This window comes from Panthera leo, chromosome B1, assembly GCF_018350215.1.
Source record: "Panthera leo isolate Ple1 chromosome B1, P.leo_Ple1_pat1.1, whole genome shotgun sequence".
In the NCBI taxonomy this organism is placed as follows: Eukaryota; Metazoa; Chordata; class Mammalia; order Carnivora; family Felidae; genus Panthera; species Panthera leo.
Genome location: NC_056682.1, coordinates 171,557,179 through 171,577,368, shown reverse-complemented (window position 1 = coordinate 171,577,368; position 20,190 = coordinate 171,557,179). Strand labels below are relative to the sequence as shown.

The 20,190-nt window shown below is 32.9% G+C and overlaps 1 protein-coding gene across 2 annotated transcripts in view; it reads right to left on the bottom strand.

The window, feature by feature from the left end:
* The window catches only part of PDS5A (PDS5 cohesin associated factor A), a 136,228-nt gene that overhangs the window by 59,087 nt on the left and 56,951 nt on the right, over positions 1–20,190 (bottom strand). For both annotated transcript variants that reach the window (XM_042936570.1, XM_042936571.1), the window contains exons 9-17: positions 18,055–18,170; positions 15,601–15,695; positions 14,719–14,864; positions 12,421–12,572; positions 10,840–10,953; positions 8,505–8,586; positions 7,138–7,186; positions 6,814–6,953; positions 162–277 (exon numbers count right to left, since the gene is read on the bottom strand). In XM_042936570.1, the coding sequence (XP_042792504.1) occupies positions 162–277; positions 6,814–6,953; positions 7,138–7,186; positions 8,505–8,586; positions 10,840–10,953; positions 12,421–12,572; positions 14,719–14,864; positions 15,601–15,695; positions 18,055–18,170 (1,010 nt within the window). The remainder of the gene's footprint in view (positions 1–161; positions 278–6,813; positions 6,954–7,137; positions 7,187–8,504; positions 8,587–10,839; positions 10,954–12,420; positions 12,573–14,718; positions 14,865–15,600; positions 15,696–18,054; positions 18,171–20,190) is intronic.

The window sequence follows — 20,190 nt, the reverse complement described above, 5'->3', positions numbered from 1 at the left end:
AAGACTAGAAAATGAGTAAGCCCTTCTTTCAACTTGAATGATATATTAAAAAGGTATACAGGGAGACTTTTTAGGTTTTCTTAGGGACCCAGAATTTAAACTTACCACACTGTGGTTTCAGACCATATGCTATTTTTGAGTGAATAGATTTCCTGGCTTACCTTATGGCTTCTGAATCAATGTGCACAGGTGCAATTCTTTCCAACAGAAATTTGACCATCTCTAGAAAAGGGTTTGTTGGCTGCTTAGGATTTGCAAGTTTTCGAGCTATTTCTCTCTATAGAAGGGAAAGATTTTACCGTAAGTATGATTCACATTCATATTTTTCAAAATAAAAGTGACTATAGGTATCAAAAGCATTTAAAGATTCAAAACCAGCAGAATCTGCTTTAGACTTGACTAAATTTCTGCTTTAGACCCTGACTAGAATTATATACTCATTAGGTTATCACTGCAAAATCTGTACTGTGAAGGACAGAAAGGGGATAACATTGTGTGATTTATGCCTTTTATCCTATATTTCTCCCATGAAATTATTGCTTAGTAAACAATCTTTTTTAATGCTCTTTCAAAAAGTTAACAATTAATACTTTCATGGGTATCTTTTATTAGTTTATTTCATAATTTGACAGAATATTATGCTTTCAGTTAATGATTTGTCTTTTTAAAGAGGGGGAGATTCATAAGTACGTAATTATTTATAAAATGTTTAGTTCTGGAAAAACATAGGTGATTCCAAAGATGGTGGCATTACATCAAATAGTTCCTACAAAGAAAACATGTTATTGCTGGAGTTTCTAAAGAATATATTGGGACTTTATTAGAGAGCCTGATTCTCCCAAAGACAAGGTTAAATTCACAAAGTGCTGGGCACTGGGGGAAGAAGTTTAATCACAAATTTAATCAACACAATTTAATCAACATTTAATGAATATTTCTGCTGAATAAATATAAATTTTGGGTGAGAAGATAATGCATATTAAAAGTACATCCCAAACTATAAAGCAGTAACAAATAATAGTCACTTTATATGTTTTTTCATAAAAAACATAAAAAAATATATATTCAGGGGACAAGGGAAAAATGAAACAATTTCTACTATAATTTCAGTGATATCTTGACACAAGTTAATTTTATAAAGACAATATTAAATTGGATACCATCCATGTTTCTCATTAGAGTGTAAGTCTCGGGAAAACTTATTAGTCATTAAGAGATGCTTGATTTATTTTGCAAACTATAATTAACTTAGCAAAACTTTAGCATTTGAGAAAATAAAAATAATTTAGTCAGTGTTCAGTCCTTACATACTTTGCTCTAACCCACAGGTATACATTTTAAATCTGAATTTAAGTACAGTTACTATCTTTTGAAATCAAATTTGTTTTGTGCAGGTCTCCCCAAAAGGGGACTTTTTTTTTTTTTTTTTTTATCCCTAGCATAAAATTTAATTGCTTTAACCTAAAATAAAGTCAGTGATCATTTAATAACAAATAAGCCTACTGGAAAATTGCTAGGCAAACTATACTAGTCAGTACCCTGGAATAGGTTACAAAAAAGAAAAAAAAACTAGGCATTAAGAGAGACACTTATGGTACTAGAGACAAGCATAGAAAAAATAAAGGAAATGCTAAAGGGAAAAAGAATAATTCACAATTACATAAACCTAGTAATAATACCATATAAAATACACCTATGTACATAACAACACTAGATATAATTAACTTTTAAAACCTAATGTTTTTATATTCCAATATAACCTTACATTTAAGTAATCTTTCATAATAATTATTGTATGTGATAATCTTAAGTGATACTGGGAATACGCAGCAAGCCAAATTAGTTTGCAGCAACAAAAACCAACTAGTTTGTAGCTTTGTTTTCTTTATGCAATTAAGAAAAAAAAAAAACCACCCACACATACTTCCAATGCACAAACAGAAACATCTAAGACCAACAAGAAGTTTCATAACTGACAAAGCTTCAAACAGAAGTAATCATATGTAATCATTTTAGGAAATGACAGCAGAATGAATAAAGAAAATGAATTCTTTCTGCATCTCTGACAATGTTTCCAAAATTTCTCATCAACTATGCTAACACTACAGATTGATACTATTACTGATACATATTTACTAGTTACAGAAATTGTTTAGTATATTAAGCACTCTTACAGAATGTCAAACAAATAAATAGTCCCTATTCTCAACAAGCTTATAATTTTTTAATCCTGTTATTATAACACTAAAGAGCTTAAAAATTCTGCATTTATATATCTCCTTTGTTCTTCATACTTTTCCTTTCTCATTTTGACAATAAAAAATATAAATGTTTGTTAAAAACATTGTACTCTTTCACATACACAGTAAGTATCTCCTCTCATATACTTTGCTGTTTTCCTAATCAAAATGTCTCCTAGATTTAACATTATCCATTTTCACAGTTGGAATCAGTAAACTAGATAAAGCATAATTTCTCACAAGAAGCAGCTTCTAAAGGTTTAACTTTCATGATTCAGTGACCTGTTCTTTTCAGTTCCTAAACATAATTCCAATGTGTGTGTATGGAGGGCAGGGTGGACTTCCCCCAATCAACAAGCAATTCTCCAAACACCAGCAGGGTGTCCTACAATTCAACTCAATTCCGACACTGTCTATCCAAGATAGGATTGGTTTCCACAGGTTAAGGGTTCAGTCTTAAGGGACTGCCTCCCACCCCTGCCCCTGCCCCTGCCCCTGCCCCTGCCCAGGTGTAAGCCCAGGTAGTTACCTATACTTCCGACCAACTGGCTGTAAATCTAGGTTCCCATAACCCCCTCCTTCCTTGGGTCTGATTAACTTGCTAGAGTAGTTCTTGTAACTCAGAGCAATATTTTACTTACCAGATTACTATAAAAGGATATCTAACTAAGGAATAGTCAGATGAAAGAGATGCATAGGGCAAAGTATGTGGAAAGGACAGGGAGCTTCCATTCCTTCTGCGAGTCTGTCACTCTCCCCAAATCTCTACATGTCCACCAACCCGGAAGCTCTCTGAACTTTGTCTTTTTTAGTTTTTATGGAGGATTCAATACATAGGTTGATTGATCAAATCATTGGCCACTGGTGACTGACCTCAGTTTCCAACCCTCTTATCATGTAATTGGCTCCAGAGGCAACCAGTCCCCATCCTTAGGCCTAGTTGCTAAAGGCACCACATTAACATAACAAAAGACACCTACGTGGCTTTCTGCACTTTGGTAACTTAAAGGGTTTTTACTTCTGTACCAGAAATGGGGGACAAAGACCAATATATATTTCTTACTATAAATCACATCACCCCTGTATATCATTCTAACTATAGAAAGATTAAATTAAAAGAAAACAGGAAACATTTGATGATTGTTACTAAATAGCATGCATTAGCATCTCTCTCCCTTTCCATTCTTTTCTTTACCTCCTCCAGGAACTATACCAACCAGTCTTGAATTCCAGACTTCTAAACACAACTGCTGAGAGGCCACACATCATTATCTTTTTCTATCCCTCCAATATCTTCTCCGATATCCAGTTACTGAGGCTAGAAATACAGCCAGTCATTCTTGATGTAGTGGTCTAATCCCTACTTACATAATTGTTAAGATTCAATTCAGGAACCACTTATTCTCGAATAAGCTATTCCAATTTCCACCCTGGCCTGGAATGGGGGCTGTTCTTTTGTGTTACAAAGGACACGATTCTTTCAGAATACTTACCACGCTATATTCTCTATTGAAATATTTGTCTGCCTCTGTCACCTAAACTACAACCTCAGTGAGAGACTATGTATAATACAATTTACTAAATTATGCAGTGCATTATAATGGTGTAGGCTTGATCAAGGGACAACCCAAAATTTGGCCTTCAGAAGATACAATGCATATTCAGATAACCCTGTAGAAGGGTTTTTTAAGGTGTGATCTGTGAAGTACTCTAGCAGAATCACTTTGAGACCGTTAAAAAGATGGAGATTTATGATCCCTTTCCACTTATTTTAAGAATTGCCAGTGTTATGTATATGTAGTACCACAAAAATTACCATTTATTTACATCTTATGGGGTAGCGCAAGGGTCTTATTTTAAGTCATACACAAAATTTCATTTCATCTTAATCTAACAATCTCATGAGGTTGATAATATTTACAGATGAAGAAAAGGAGGCTCAGAAATACTGAGTAACTCACTAACAGTCACAATGGTAGTAAATGGTACAGCTGGAATTTAAACCTAGGACTGTCTCAAATGCTCCATTAATAAGCTTCCTGGAAAATCTTGAAATTTAGGAGCCATGGTCATGCTAGAGCATCAAATAGCAAGCAGAGCTCATGCTATAGCAAATATGTGATCCTTCTCTAGAATAAAGGTGTGGAAACTCAATACCTGAAGTCCAAAGGGAAAGCAAACCTGAACAGCAGACACTGCAATACCACTGCTCATCCTCTCTCACTATACCATTGTGTATATATGTATTAAGCCATAGTATGGGTCTATTGTTACTCCTTGCTCAAAGTATTAGATCTCCCTTCCTACAAAACTCTTGTTACTGAGTAATGTTCACTTCTTGAGAAGAAGTGATTGTCATTTAGAAAAAAAGGAAGTGGTGATACATACACATTAGTAGGGGATAGAGAGAAATTCTGAGAATGAAAGCTACACAGAATGACAGAAACTAAATTTTGTGTATTTCTTTATTCTTTTCTTCTATTTCAGAATGAGAGCAGCAGGAAAAAAGAATGTGATAATAGAGGATGTATATAACTAATAACAGTAGCCCTTGGGGAGAAGGACAAAAGGATATAGATATTCTGGAAAATGGCAAAAACTAACAGTGGTGTTTTCCTGAGTGTTTAAAGAGTATTATAAATCTTATTTTATACTCAATATACAGATAAGTTAAATAATGTGCTCAGAATACACAATGCTCATGTAAAAGCCAGAAAACAAATTACTGTGAAACCATTCACCAAAGAAAACAAACTAAAAAATGTGAAGAGTCTTCTAGAATAGACTTCTATTAGCTATTCTGTGGACCATTGCCTAAAATATCTTCAGAATAATTTCCCCTCCAAAAAAGTATCATCACCTTGCTCTTTCCAGTGCAACTGCAGTCCTCATCTCTACTTTCCTGGTTGCTAAAATCAGGAGCACTGATTGGCTACACTGCATGGCTGTGGTATTCATCCTGAGATATTTTGGTTACAAACATCTGTTTTGCATATACTTTTTGGATTTAGAAACTTTTATGGTCTGACAAATAGTAGGAATTCATGTTATTGCCATTTTTTCAAACTCAAGCTTAATTTCTGTTTCTCTCAGACCAAAAACACCACCTGATTGTTCTTTCTCAAGGTGCACATTTGTTGAGCAGTACTCAGTTTGAACTGGCTCTTCCGGTAAACAATGGAATGTATAGAAAGAACACAATTGTGGACTTATGGTAGATCTAGACTCTATCTGAAGCTCAGCCACTATCACCAGATGTAAAATACTGGATAAGAAACCTTAAAATTCAATGTCTTTATTTGTAAAATCAAATGCTTAAACCAACTATTTCTAAGGTCTTTTCAAGCTATTTCATTCTATGATCCAATTATATTAGTTGATGCCCTGCAGGACACAGCACTCTGGAGCTAGAATTCTAAATCCCAAAGAAGTAAATGAAACCTTTAAATGTTTTCGGCAAACCACTCATTCAGAAGTGCAAAGGTTGAGGGAGTCTGGGTGGTTGGTATATCCATATTCCCAGACCCAAAAGAAGAGTCCACTGTTCTCTTCCCTAACTTGGCTTCCCCACATCTTTTCCTAATTCCTGGTCTTTTTAGATCCACTTAGAGACCCAGTATCCCTAGAATGAATAAAAAATACCTATACCATGCTTTCATACCATTTCTTATACACATGTATCATAGTCCTCATCCCTTTATTACATAATTATCCCACTCTAATTCTTTCTAGAACAAAGTTAGACATAAGTATCTGAAATATTTTTTTTCTCTTATTCATCTCTGTAAGCCTAGTCCCAAACATAGCAGTTGTAATATATGTGCTATACCACAGAAATACAATGTATTTAAATCCTAAAGGGCCATGTATTAGGACACACAGTCAGTCAGTCTCTCTCTCTCTCTCTCTCTCTCTCACACACACACACACACACACACAAAATCTTCTAACAATCCTGTGAGGTTTTCACACATAGATGAGAAAAATGAGGCTACAAAATATTGAACTTACTAAAGGTCACACTGGTAGTAAATGGTATAGCTGAAATTCAAACACAAAACTCATAAAATGCTGAATAAATGAATGGATGAAGTTCTTTCCTGATATTTTCAATGAATACTGGTTTTCTATAAAATACAGAATCCAGGAATAGAATGAAGACAAAAGCCTAAATGGGAAATTACCTTCTCTATAAATGTATATATGACAATGTAACGGTTGCTAATTTATTGACAAGGGTTATCTCCATCCTAATACAAGTGAAGAAAATGTATGCACACACAAGGATTTAGAAAGTTCTATTTACATTAACAAATGTCTACTAAATGCAAAGCATACTGTCTTGCTCAATTCCTAGGACCAATCTCCCTAGCTTAGTTCTCCAGTGTTTTCCCTGGAATTTGGCTGAACACTGGTGAGACAACTAAGCTGATCACAGATATACTCCTGAGTAATTCAGAGCTCACATTATAGTTAAATTAACACAAATAATTTATGTAAGGCAGGTTTTAATGAAATATAAATTTCAATAAGCAAAGCTAAAAGAACAAATGTACAAGTATAATTTACTAACCACACAAACATCTGCCTGTTTGCAAGAACAGGTTGGACTGATTAATAACTCCAGCTGAGACCGCAATTTCTCATCATCACCGAGAACCTGGTTAAATTTCTTCACAAAATCTTGTGCTTTCCCAGGGTCAGGCAAATTCTCTAAAAAAATTAAAGAGAATCAGTATTATAAAAGAAAAACTACTCTGCTAAACTAAGAGCAAGCTCTCTTAAAAATTATGCTGAATTATTTTCTCTTACTTCATATTAAATTGTCCCATTGGGTAAGTTATTTGCCTGTTTTGATGTTTATTATGTTATATATGGAATGAATAAGCAAACTCACTTGCTATGGTCATCAGTTTTCCAAACATGGCAGAACAGTTAGCCTCTGACTGAAATTTAAAACAAAAAGAAGTCGTATGAACAAATTTCTGTAAGAAAATCCAAACTCAGTATTATACATTTTTTAAAATTAAAAAAAAAAAAAAAAAATCATCACAAACCAGCCACCAGAAAATCTATACCAGAAGTTGGTAACAAAGAATTGTGGAGTAGCCACAACTATTAAGTCAGGACAAACAGAAGGAAAGGTGATGTCAGAAGGAAGGTATTTAAAAATTAAAAAAGGAATATACAATTTCCATAGAGAAAACATCTTGCCAGAAGATTGAACTGAAGATAACTGAAACAATTATACCAAAATTACTGTGAAACCATACATCAAAGAAAATTAACTAAAAATGTGAATAGGAAAAAAAAATTCTTCCTGAATAGTTCTATTACCTATTTTATGACCTATTACTAAAATAACCTCAAAACAAAACAAAACAAAACAAAAAAACAACTCAGAAAATCACCTCCTTTCCAAAAAGTACTTCTGGTGCTCGCTTCAGCAGCACATATACAAAAAGTACTTCCGTATTGTCCAACACAATAAAGTATGAAATTTGAGTAATTGGATCAGAAATTGGTAAACTACGGTCCTACAGACCATTTGTTTTTATTAAAGGTTTGCTGAAACACACACTGTTTATTTACATACTGTCTATGACTGCTTTTGCAATTTTATAAAGGCAGAGTTGAGAAGTTCACCAAGACTTTATGGCTGGCAAAGCCTAAATTTTTACAACCTCATCAGTTACAAAAAAAGTTTGCCAACCCTTGCTTTAGCATCAATAGATCTTTGAAGGGTCTCTGTCTATGATTCCCTAGTTAAGAACACCTATTCTAGCAACACATTGAGAAATATATTAAGAAATTATTCAAGTTTCTTTCCCCCATCTTCCAGAAAACATTGGGCAGAATTTTTTTGTTAATTTGACTTTGGCATATTTATAGGATTGGCACTGGATTTGATACTGACTCTATATTGAAGGACCAAAAAATCATGGAGTAAAAAAAAAAAAAACCATGACTTTATATAGAATTTTATCTTGAGACTTAATTCTTTGAAAACTGATGAACTATGTATAAACGCTTAGTATCTAAAATGATAAACTAGATATCACCATTTCTTTGCTCATGCTAGAAAATAAAATTTTGTTATATTCATTTACAGTGAAAATTTTGTTTAGAAAACTACAGAAATTATGCGTAACTGACATTTGGAAAATACTCAAAATACTTTTTGCTTGCTTCATTATATGTAACTAGAGAAAAACTGAATAATGACCATAACAAACTATTAATTTAAACAAATCATGAACCTACTGTAGGTTGCTTGTGCAAATCCAATAGTTCTCGTACATGACTTCTAAGCATGTTCTGACACTTCCACATTTCATTGAGAGCTCTGTTAATAAAGTTATAAGCATGAAAAAGAGATAACGTAATATAACAATTCTGGTAACTACTCAACCATCCTACTTTTCTTGTTGCCTTGTATAAATACACCATGCTTGTATATCTACCTAAAATTTTAAGCACCAGCACTGACATTTATTTATTAGGATTAAGACAGGTTAGTTTAAAAAATTTTTTTAAACATTTATTTATTTTAGAGAGAGACAGAGTAGAGGATGGGCAGAGAGAGAGGGAAGAGAGAATCCTAAGCAGGCTCTGCTCTCTGTGCTCCACTCTGTGAATGCAGAGCCTAATGTGGGGCTCAAACCTACAACCCGGGAGACCATGACTCGAGCCAAAATCAAGACTGATGGCTCATGACTGAGCTACCCAGGCGCCCCAAGACAGGTTAGTTTAAAATGGTAAACGTAAACCTTCTTATGAGAGAAAATATTTGAGAAGTTTAGGAGGATGAAAAAAATCTTTCCAGGTAAATGAAGGGACTGAAAGACATTCTAAGCAGGGATAGCTAGAATGTTCTGGCATAAAAGATAAAATGTCATCAAAATGCCTGCAACAAAGGAAACTTAAAAAAAATTTACAGATTTGGAACACAGACTATGAATGGAGTAGTATCAGGAAGCTGGAACATACTGTAGAAAAGGATCAGATTGTAAAGGCTTTTCATGGCAAGCTAAGACATATGTATGAAAGGCTGGAAAAATGAACTTCTTAGAAATGATGTAGATTCAAGGAACCAAATTTAACTTGAGTGTGTTTACTCTAGACTACTCTCTCTATGAAAGCAGATTTTCTTCTCTCACAAACAGTCCATAATTCCAGGTGTCTAGAGGACCTCTGAGATATTAGTCTATCTTGGAGTATTGTTTGCCAATATTCTGAAATATAAACAGAGACTAAACCTTAGGCCAGGAATTTACTATCTACAGTGAGCATTAGGAATCACTCACAAATTAAAAACAAATGATGGCTAATGCCTCCTTACACGATGCACTAAGGATACTACGTTACTTCTGTAGAATTTCTGCTGAAATGTATAAACTTAATCTAACAATGAGGAAACACTAGATGAACCCAAATTGAGGGAATATTCTACAAAATAACTGGACTGGACTATGCAATACTCTTCTCCAGTCATCAAAGTCCTAAAAGACAAAGAAAGAGAGAGCAATGGCTTCAAGTTAAGAGACCAGACACATGACAATCAAATGCAATCTGTAATACTACAAAGGGGGAAAAAAAAACAAAACCCAATAAAGCACATTACTGAGACAACTGAGGAAATTTAAATACATATTAGATTAGACAATAATATTGTATCAATGCTAGATCTCTTGATTTGTCAAGAATACTCTGGTTATATCCTATTCTTAGGGAATATACATTGAAATATTTAGGGGTAACGGGATCTAATGTCTGCAAATTACTCTCAGATGGTTCAGAAGAAAATATTTATGTAGAGATAAAGAAAAAGTATATGCAAATGGCAAATGATAAAGCAAATGATGAATCTGGGTATAAGGACATCATAATGCTCTGTACTATTCCTGCAGTCTTTCTGTAAATTTGAAATTATATGAAAGTTAAAAGATAAATATACAAAATATACACATATTGTAATAAACACACACACACACACACACACACACACACACACACACACACACACGCTGAGGTTCTTTTCAGAAGAACCAGGTATCTCAACAACAGGACTTATTTACTTTTTAAAAAGCTTTATTACAGTGGAGTGACCACATATCCCAGTGGCCTAGGACAGTTAAAGTTTATATCAACTGTCTGATCAAATATATTAATAGTGCCTTTCAGTCTCAAAAATATCCCAGTTCAGACTACCAATCATATGGTCATTCTACATAGAGGTGATCTGGATATACTCTCTTGCTAAAGAAGTAGTACTTAGTTCTTAGACATAGTATTGTAAAGCTCCAATAGTGTAATTTAGACTCTAGTCAACAGGCAGACAAAAGTAATTTTGACATGGGGATTTCTTTGAATCCCTGAAACGATATATATATTACGGACTCAGGTGCCAAAATATTATGTATATAGGAATATTTTTGCTTTTAAATTTACCTGAACTTGTGAAATTTTTCTCTATAAATATTTACCTGAGGTTCCTGGTTCAACTAGAAGAAGCAACAACCCCATCAACAACAATTAGATAAGGTGAAGTAATTTTATAAAATCTTTACTCCAAACATTCATTTAAAAAGTAACTTACTTGACAGCATTTGGATCCAAACTAGCATATAAATAATATAAGCATTTCATTCTCTCTTCTGTTTCCAGGTTGTGGGGGACAAGATACTGAGCAAAGATTTTCTCTACCAACAGTCTATGAAACAAAAAATACCCACCAATAATATAATTATTCTATTTTTTAGAAGCAACAGGCATTTTATATGTTAACCATCTTATGCAAAAATATCAGACCTATATGTGCAAATGGTGATGCCTATATGTGCAAATACAATGGAAAATATTATTATGTGACTGGTTCCTTTTCTTGGAGTACAGTTGTGGGTTGGGTTTTTTTTTTGTTTTTTTTTTTTTTGAGTAATCTCTATGCCCAACATAGGGCTCAACCCATGAGATCAAGTCGCATGCTCTACCAACTGAGCCAGGCAGGTACCGTGGACTAGTTATTTTTAAACTTACAGCTAGTTGCGATTTGTGACTTTATTTTTTGTCAGTGTGGAACATTTGTTCTAAAAGGGTCATACATTACTCCTAAACACAAGGTGCTAGGCTGTTCCACCTATTCTTCTTCATCAGTCCTGATCTATAATAGTAAATTACTTAACACTACATATAAAGCTAACAATCAAGAACAGCTAATTGTCAAAAACAAAAACATTAACTTCCTCTAGTTATAGTTCAACTCTTTCCCCGTGGTGTCATTACATAAAATCAGAAGGATCTTCCTTCATATTGCTTCCTGAAAAGTTAGCTTTTCCTGGGCACATCTGATCTCTCTTTTCTCCACAGTCTAAATGCCTTACCAATACTGCAATAACTTTCTTGTAAGCTTATATTTATTATTCAATATCACTGGAATAAGAAAATACAAGAGATCCTCATTTATCAATGAAATGCACAGCCAATGATACCAAAGTAGTCAGTCTAATGCAACAAAACATTGCAAGTATTCTGCAAAAGCCAAAATCATCACTACAATTCAAAACAGAATTACAAAACTTGAAAAATGAAAACCTAAGTCCTTACCACTAGAAAAAAAATTTGTAACTAAGTTGCCATATCGTGATCGTTTCCCAATATATACAAATATAGAATGTTATACACACCTGAAACTAGTATGCTATGTATCAATTATACCTCAATAAAAAAAACACCACAGTACTACCTCTATTATATTTACAGTGTTTCAAAAAAGGAAGCATAACAACTAGCAGTTACTGAATAGTGCTGTATTGCCAGGCATTGGGCTAGGGAGCTCTATGTTCATTTTTTTATTTAATCTACATTACAATCTTGTAAGGAAAGCTTTATTATTACTCCTTTTTTTGGATAAAACCAAGATATACAGAAGACGGTTGTGCAAAGACACACGTCTAATAAGGGGCAAAATGAACATCTGGCCTCTGGTCTGACTCTGAAGCCCGTGTCTATTTCATTAATTATGCTACTTGACAATTATTGCTAGTCTTATTTAAATATAGTATGTATAAACACAATAAAGTGATTTCTAAATTTAGAAATAATTATAAAATAGAAGTAAATTATGTTAAAAAAATTAAAAGCGTTTTTATATTCAACCATTCTACCAACATATTAGACTCACTTGTCATCGATGCTATTCTGATAATAAATATGCAAAAGCTTGTCCTTTATCCAGCTGACTTTCTCTGCAGCTTCTTTTCCTGCTTCACCATGAAGACAGTATTTCTTATAAAGCTGAGCAAGACCCATCATAGCTTCTTTTCTTACTCGCCACTAAAAAGTATAGTTTATTGAATGAGTGAGATACCAAACTTTAGAATGCTAATCTGTAAAAAACTGCCATTTCTTCAACTAGGTTGTACAATCAGACTTACATGTATATAAACTAGCACAATATTTATTTTCCTAAGCAACAAATTGCTTTACCAACACTGAACAGGTTCTTATTTATAAATCTGACTACTTTAAAAATTGTCTAATGCAAATACTACTACATCAACCTACCAATTTATTTCCCTCACAGCCAAGCCATCAGTAGTAAATCTTACAGAAGACTTCATTAGATTCTGTCTAAAAAAATGTGCCCAAGTTTTAGAAGTGATTAAAAGGTAAAAGAGAAAGTGTGTGATTTACTCTGCAACCAAAAGCCCTATGATCTGGAATCCTGTATCCTAATTAAATTCATTTTGTTATTAACTCAGAATAAGAAGAGCAAAATTTAGTATCAAGATCTTAGAATTACAAAGTTGGAAAGTACCTTAGCGATCATCTTAAGTGAACTTCCTTACTTTATAGATTAAATGGGCAAATGATTTACCTAGCCACATACTACTAGTTACTGGAAGACTCTTTGGGACTTCTAGAGACTGGAACGGTTTACTAGGAGGAAAGAAAGGTAGTAGGAGGAAGGTAGATAAAAAAGGAGACTATAAAAACCTACAGTTAGAACCATAATAGTGAGATGTAGTAAAACAAAACAACAAAACAAAACAAAACAAAACCAGAAAAGATATTTATCCCAACAAGTCAGAACATATTATCTTTGGTTTATTTACATTAATATTTCTTTATAATTTTTTGTACAATTTCCTCATTTTTAGGCTATTTAGTAGATGAATGAAACTCTGTCCCCATACAACAAGTAATGGATGTCGTGTGACATTTCTCACATGAAACCAAAGACTGTAAGCAGTGAAATCTAAAGATTAAGTCCTGTCCTCACATTTTATAGAAGAGAAAACAAATTTCAGAAAGCTATACCCAGGGCCATCTAATTTATTACACCAAAATCCAGGTCCTAAAATGTCTAGTAGATGCTATATGACCATACCATGCACCCTCAGGAAGATTAATTTATTTAACTCCTTCGGAAAGTATAAACATTTACAGAAGCTGGAGCGAAATGTTACTAAAAGGAGGAAATAACACAAATGGTAATACCTTAAATCAAGTGTGTGTATGGGGGTGGGGAGAGAGTTACCAGCTAATCACTAGGTAGAGTATCATTTCATTTAAATTAAAGCCAAGAGGAAAAACTTGTTCAAAGTTAGAATTACTGATACAGTTGCATATGTTCAACAGTGCCCACTTTACATATTTGCCTCCTCTATTTTAAAAGAAAGAATAAATACCTCTTGCTATATTTCATATCCAAGAAATGTAGTTTTACTCTGAAATTATTACTAAATGACACTGGTTTTAGGAGGACAGTGTGTTTTAAACTATGCGTCAAATAAAATAGCACACTGCAAAGGCAACCTCTGTTAAAGATGTTAGTAAGAAGCATGTCTAATCAGCCTGCCTTGCATGTCTGTCTCTTGCTTATAGTTGACACTATTCCTTAGGAACCACTTTTGTTGTTCTTAGTACTACTCTTATCAACCCATGTTTTCAACTGTAACCAGAGAGAGGAAATCACCCAAAAAAGTAACTAAAGAACTATCATTTCTGCCCTTAGCTTAGCAAAGCAATACAGAAATATCATTTTCATATAAAGTAACATATTCTTTTAATTCAATGAGTGATAGACCCAGCTAAGTTTATATAACATGTCAATTTTGAAAATGCTAACTATAAGGAAAAAAAAAACAAACATAGGTGATCACTATTCTTTTGAAACTCATCATATAAGTGAAAAGGTAAAATAAAACTTTAATTGAGCTGCTCTTTTTTATAAAGGTAGGCTAGAAGACAAACCCATGCCTAATATCTGAAAAGCTATAGAACCCAATGTATTCATTTGTAAAGGTAATTAAAAGATACACAGAAAACATAAAAATTTTTAGATTTTTACTTAGTACTGTATTGATTTGAACTTCACACATAAAAGTTTTAGGTATACTAGGAATAATTCCTATTGTATTTAACAAACACTTTAAATATAGCAAATTACAAAAGAATAAAATTCCTCAGATTTTACCCGTTTATCCAGTGTTCTTTCCCTTACAAAGCCAAGTAGCTGATCATTCACTAAGGCAAGGTCTCTTTTGGCAGCTGTTATTATAGTAACAATGACATCATGACGAATTGCTTCTTCTGGATCATGTGATCTAACTTTCAAATATTCTGTAATATAAGAAAAAAACTAAAGCTAAATGTTAGCTATGATATTTGTCATGTTCAGAATGACAGAAAAAACCAATGCTTTATGTTTTTATCCATACCAAAACAATGTTTGTAAAATGTGGCATGAATTAAAATAATTTTATTTTTGAGGAGGCAATACCCTACATAATCACAAAATAAACTAGACCACACTAGGTAGCTATTACTGCAAAGTCACATCTTAATAAATAATGTATTTTACCTCAACTACTCTGGAAAAGTCAAATCACAAAGCAATATCTGATTTATATAGTTCAAAACTTAAGTTACAATACCTCTTTTTTGGTAAATACCATTTTGATAAAAGCATTTATTTACTAACACTAAATAAGTGAGTTCAAATGCTCTAAGTTCAAGTGAAGAATGAGAAATTCTAGTCTACTCCAGAAGATACTTTCCCACTTACTATTAGATATGTTACTATATTTAATTATCACATAGGTATAATTATTTGTGCCAAATCCAATGTCTACTTCCTCAAATGACGATTTCCAAAAAATTCCAAAGGATTACAATATGAAGATTTCAAATATAATTTTATTGTACAAACATAAAATCATTTATAGTTCATGACTGATAGAAATCTGAAATAATGTCAGAGTTAAAACCTATTCAGAAACTAAATTTAAGATCAAAGCTCCCATCTAAATGTATTTGTGTAATTGCTCCCATATTTGTAATAAATCAGCCAGCTTACCTGTGAGATCCTTTGCTAAATCTGGATGATTCATTAAACAGTGGCTGGCAAATTTCACACTTTCTAATCTCACAGGAACGTGAATGTCATTAAATCTACATGGAAAAAGTTGCTAAAGATTAGTTGTAAAGGCAACATAATTACTGTCAAATAAGGTATATCCACATTATATAAATGGCTGTTAATTATTATGACAGTTAATGGGTTCTGAAGGTAGAATATAAAGAAATACATATTTTCACAAAAACATTTTTGAAAACAGAATGTTTACCACACCAAAACAAACAAAAGTATAAACATATCCCTCAACCCACACTATCTAACTCTGTAGTGCTCCAAATTTAACAGCCTAAAATGATACAAAACAAACAAAAAATAAATATTTAAAACCTAGAAAATCTACATGAAAAAAGTTTATGGAGGGAAAATACTAGGAGGAATAAGAGGTAGAAAGCAAGAGAGAGGCAGATCCAGAAGTTCAAAGATGATTTTATAAAATGCTTGTGTCATGCTGCCTTACAACAAAAGTTTCAAACCCTGCGATAAACTTGTATTTAAATGCTCTTTTAAAAGGTCTAGTACATTGTAAAATTGCAATAAGTATGAAACACTTCATGTAGATCCACAAATGTAAATAAAGAGTTAAGCTCAGCAATTCTCAAATTTAAAATTTATTATGGGCAATTTAAAAACATTTATTAATTATAAATAAAGTGATTCTAAAAAGCAAGAAATATTTTTATTTTTGAAGTAATCTCATAAAATAACCAATTAAAGTTATTTAATAAACATTTTACGTCCATGGCCTTTTACTTCCTTAAACAATTTTACTTTAATAAATCATGCATTTAGCATTTATAATTTTATTTTTAAAATATTTTAAAAATATTTATTCTGAGAGAGAGAGAGAGAGAGAGAGAGAGAGAGCGCGCGCGTGAGCGTGCGCACAAGTGGGGGGGATGGGGTGCAGAGAGACAGGGAGAGAGAGAATCCCAAGGCGGCTCCGTGCAGGGGTCAATCTCACAAACCATGAGATCATGAGTTCGATGCTTAATTGACTGAGTCACCCAGGTGCCCCTAGGATTAATGATTTTCTAACTGCCAGAAAAAAATGAAAACATTACCATTTATGATCAAGTAAATTACAAAGTATCAAAACACTTACTGCTAAATAGCTAAGGTAAATAATATGGTAAAACTGGTAATACTTCTTTGTTTCTATGAATCAGAGACTGATTATTAGATATAGCAGTGAATGTAAAATTATGAATATAAGAAACTGCTTACAGCTGATTTAGTTTTTACAAGTGATTATTTTGCTATAAACACTGAGGCAATCACAAGGACAAAAATCACTCTTCTGTTTACTGACAAGTACAGTTGCTTCATTATCTCTAAGTTCTCATAAAATCAAGTTTAATTATTCAAAATAGCATTTAAAGACCTTCAAAATGGTCTGTTCTGGGAAAGTAACTTAAGACTGTCATTATGTCAGTGTCAGAGATTTCTCAGATTTGTTTGTTATACAGTAATATTTAACTTACTATTATTATAATGAATTTATCTTAACATAATTTCTAAGCCCACCTTCTGAACCAGTTGAATTGATAAATCTAAAATGTTCTCCAGAATACTAACAGTAAAAACTGGCTTTTCATGGTTTGAAGCAAAGCAACATGTACAGGGAATGCAAGAGGGAATCTGATAAATTTCATATTTTTCAACCTTACCATCATGTTGAATAGAATCTAGTAATTCTAGATTCTTGAGAAAGAACATTAAAGGCTATCTGAATTGGGTGCCTGGCTGGCTCAGTTGCTCAAGTGTCCAACTCTTGATTTTGGCTCAGGTCATGATTTCATGGTTCGTGAGTTCGAGCCCCACATCTGGCTCCTGCGCTGACAGCACAGAGCCTGCTTCAAACTCACTCTCTCTTTCTCAGCCCCTCCCTGCTTGTGCACTCTCACTCTCTAAAAATAAATAAATAAACTTAAAAAAAAAAAAGCTATCTGAATGAAGAGCAATTATTTTCAATTTCAAAGTCATACAATACCACATTAGTTCACAACATACATGATTCAATTAGATAAGCTACAAACCTAAAAGATAAACACTAGTAAATGAATACATTGCTGGACTGAGGAATGGCATGGCCTGGATCATTATGTCTTCAGTCTCATGATTTAAAAATCTTAAGACTGAACATTTTCAGATGTTGCCTAATGACATTATTTTAGCAAAGATTAAAAAATGTTATGTGGTAAATAAAATAATAAGCATTCTTCATAAAAAATCTGATCTACAATTTGTTCTCCAAGAAAGACAGCAACATAGATACTAAAAAACAAACGTATCAATTGAAGTTTTGAAATGTATGGTTTTAATCAAGCAGACCATACTGACTGGCCTCTGAAACGTAAAAATTAGAATCCATAGAACTATATGTTCTCTTACCGTCCAAGAAAACATTGCCAAAGAGGACGATTCTGTGTTGCCAAATCAGAATCTTTAGAACCAAACAATTTAGCTAAAAGTCGAACAACAGCTAATCGTTCTTCTCCATCATTGCTCTAAGGAAAAAGAGAAAATAAATGAAGTCAAGGTTTATTCATCAGATTATAGAAAACAACATGATATATTCCCAAGAAGCTATAATTTCCTATTTCTGCTTACAATGACGAGAATTTTAAAATATCATATGCTCATATGCTCTTATTTACTATGTAGAAATTGATGTGAGTCCATGTTAGATCATTTGGTTCTTTGCTCTTATTTCACACCCCCTACAACTGCTAATTTATGGCCCCTCCAACTGCTTGTTTGCAATCTATAATGTAGAAATATGAAGATAATCATTCAATTCTAACATTCCCTAAGAGTTTGAGAAAAAATTCTGTGAAGGGAAAAGCTGCAAATAATTCCCACCCTAGTAAGTTTTCTTGTAAGAAATCTTTCCTGCCATTTGAGCTCCAGGGTAAACTCATATCAATTAAAATTTTGATATATGAAATTTTAAATGAGGATCCCCTAACTTACTGGAGAACAGGACACTGAAGAATGTCATGATTCAGGAAAACTCATTTTAATGGAAGAGCAAGAATTTTTAGAAGATTTAAAAGGTCAGGTGAACTGAACGCTACAAAAAAAAATCAAAACTTAGTTTGAAGTTGTTTTTCGATAAAGGCCTCCAATTTTCTTATCCTAAATCAATATATGCTATGAATTCTTTTCCAGTTTCACTAGTGATGTCACATCTTAATAGAAATTAAATTATTCTGAAACCATATGGTATGTGAAACTTTAAAAATCACATATTCATGTGCTCACTTCGTTCGGCAGCACATATACTAAAAATCACATATTCACTAAGAAAACAAAGACAGTAACTAAAAGCAATTGCTAATTTTTTTCAAACATTCAAATTGTTTTTGAATACCAGAAATACCAGTAATACCAGAAATCAAATAAAGAAATATTAATGGAAAAAGATACTACATTAAAAAAATAAAGGGATGGGATATGGTCTTTGTTACGAATGGCTTATCTTTCAGGAATAGGGGTTTTATGGGTAAGAGAGGCACACTTATCAAACATGTAAAAATGAAAACTATATCAAGCTTTAACATTTATAATCATAAAAATGATTTTCTTTGATGAAGTTTTTCTCAAGCAATGTGACAACAATACAGATTAGAATCTTTTAGTAAGCCCAATCAACTAATCAACATGATTTATTTTTTTAAAGAAAAATCAATCTATCTCTTAAATGTCAAAAACTAAAATAAGTGGAAGTTTATTCTACTGGCAACTACTTCAGTAGTTTACTGATTACTTCAAATGATGTGACATTTCAATATCTATATTTTTAACTACTGAAACTGAATGAAAACTTGCCCCCCTACCTTTTTAAAATTTAAAATATATTCCTTGAGTGAAGTTGGAATATGGTTATAGTGATGGTAAATTTTTTTTGGTGCAAAAATCACTTGGTGTCTCCCTCAGTTAATTTAAGTCCACACAAAGAAACCTAGAAATCTAGTTCTTAATTCCTTCCCACCATCTATCATGGCAATCTTGTTTAAGGATTTAAGAGGTGTGAGTTTTCATATTCAGACTCTATGAAGAGATTGAGAGAAAAAATTTTAATGCCTTATGCCTAGAAATAATTTGATATGGGAACATCTTTAGGCTGTGGTTAAATTCTTAATATTAAAAAATAAAACAAAACCTTGTTCTTCATGTGATATTTTCCACATAACAGGGTTTTTAAATTTTTTTTTATTTATACCGCCCCCCCCCCCCAAGATATAACAGAGTTTCTTAGAAGCTTGGTACGATGTCCTTTTATACTATAAATAATGAATATTTATAATAAAGACAATATAGACAATTCTTAATTATCATGTACACGTTTTTTAAAGAGTCTAAAAATTGGAGTTCTAATCCTAAATCTTTTTATTTTTTTCTAATGCTTATTTTATTTTTGAGAGAGACAGAGCATGAGTGGGAGAGGGGCAGAGAGAGGGAGAACAGAATCTAAAGCAGGTTCTAGGCCCTGAGCTGTCAGCACAGATTCCAGGGCAGGGCTCG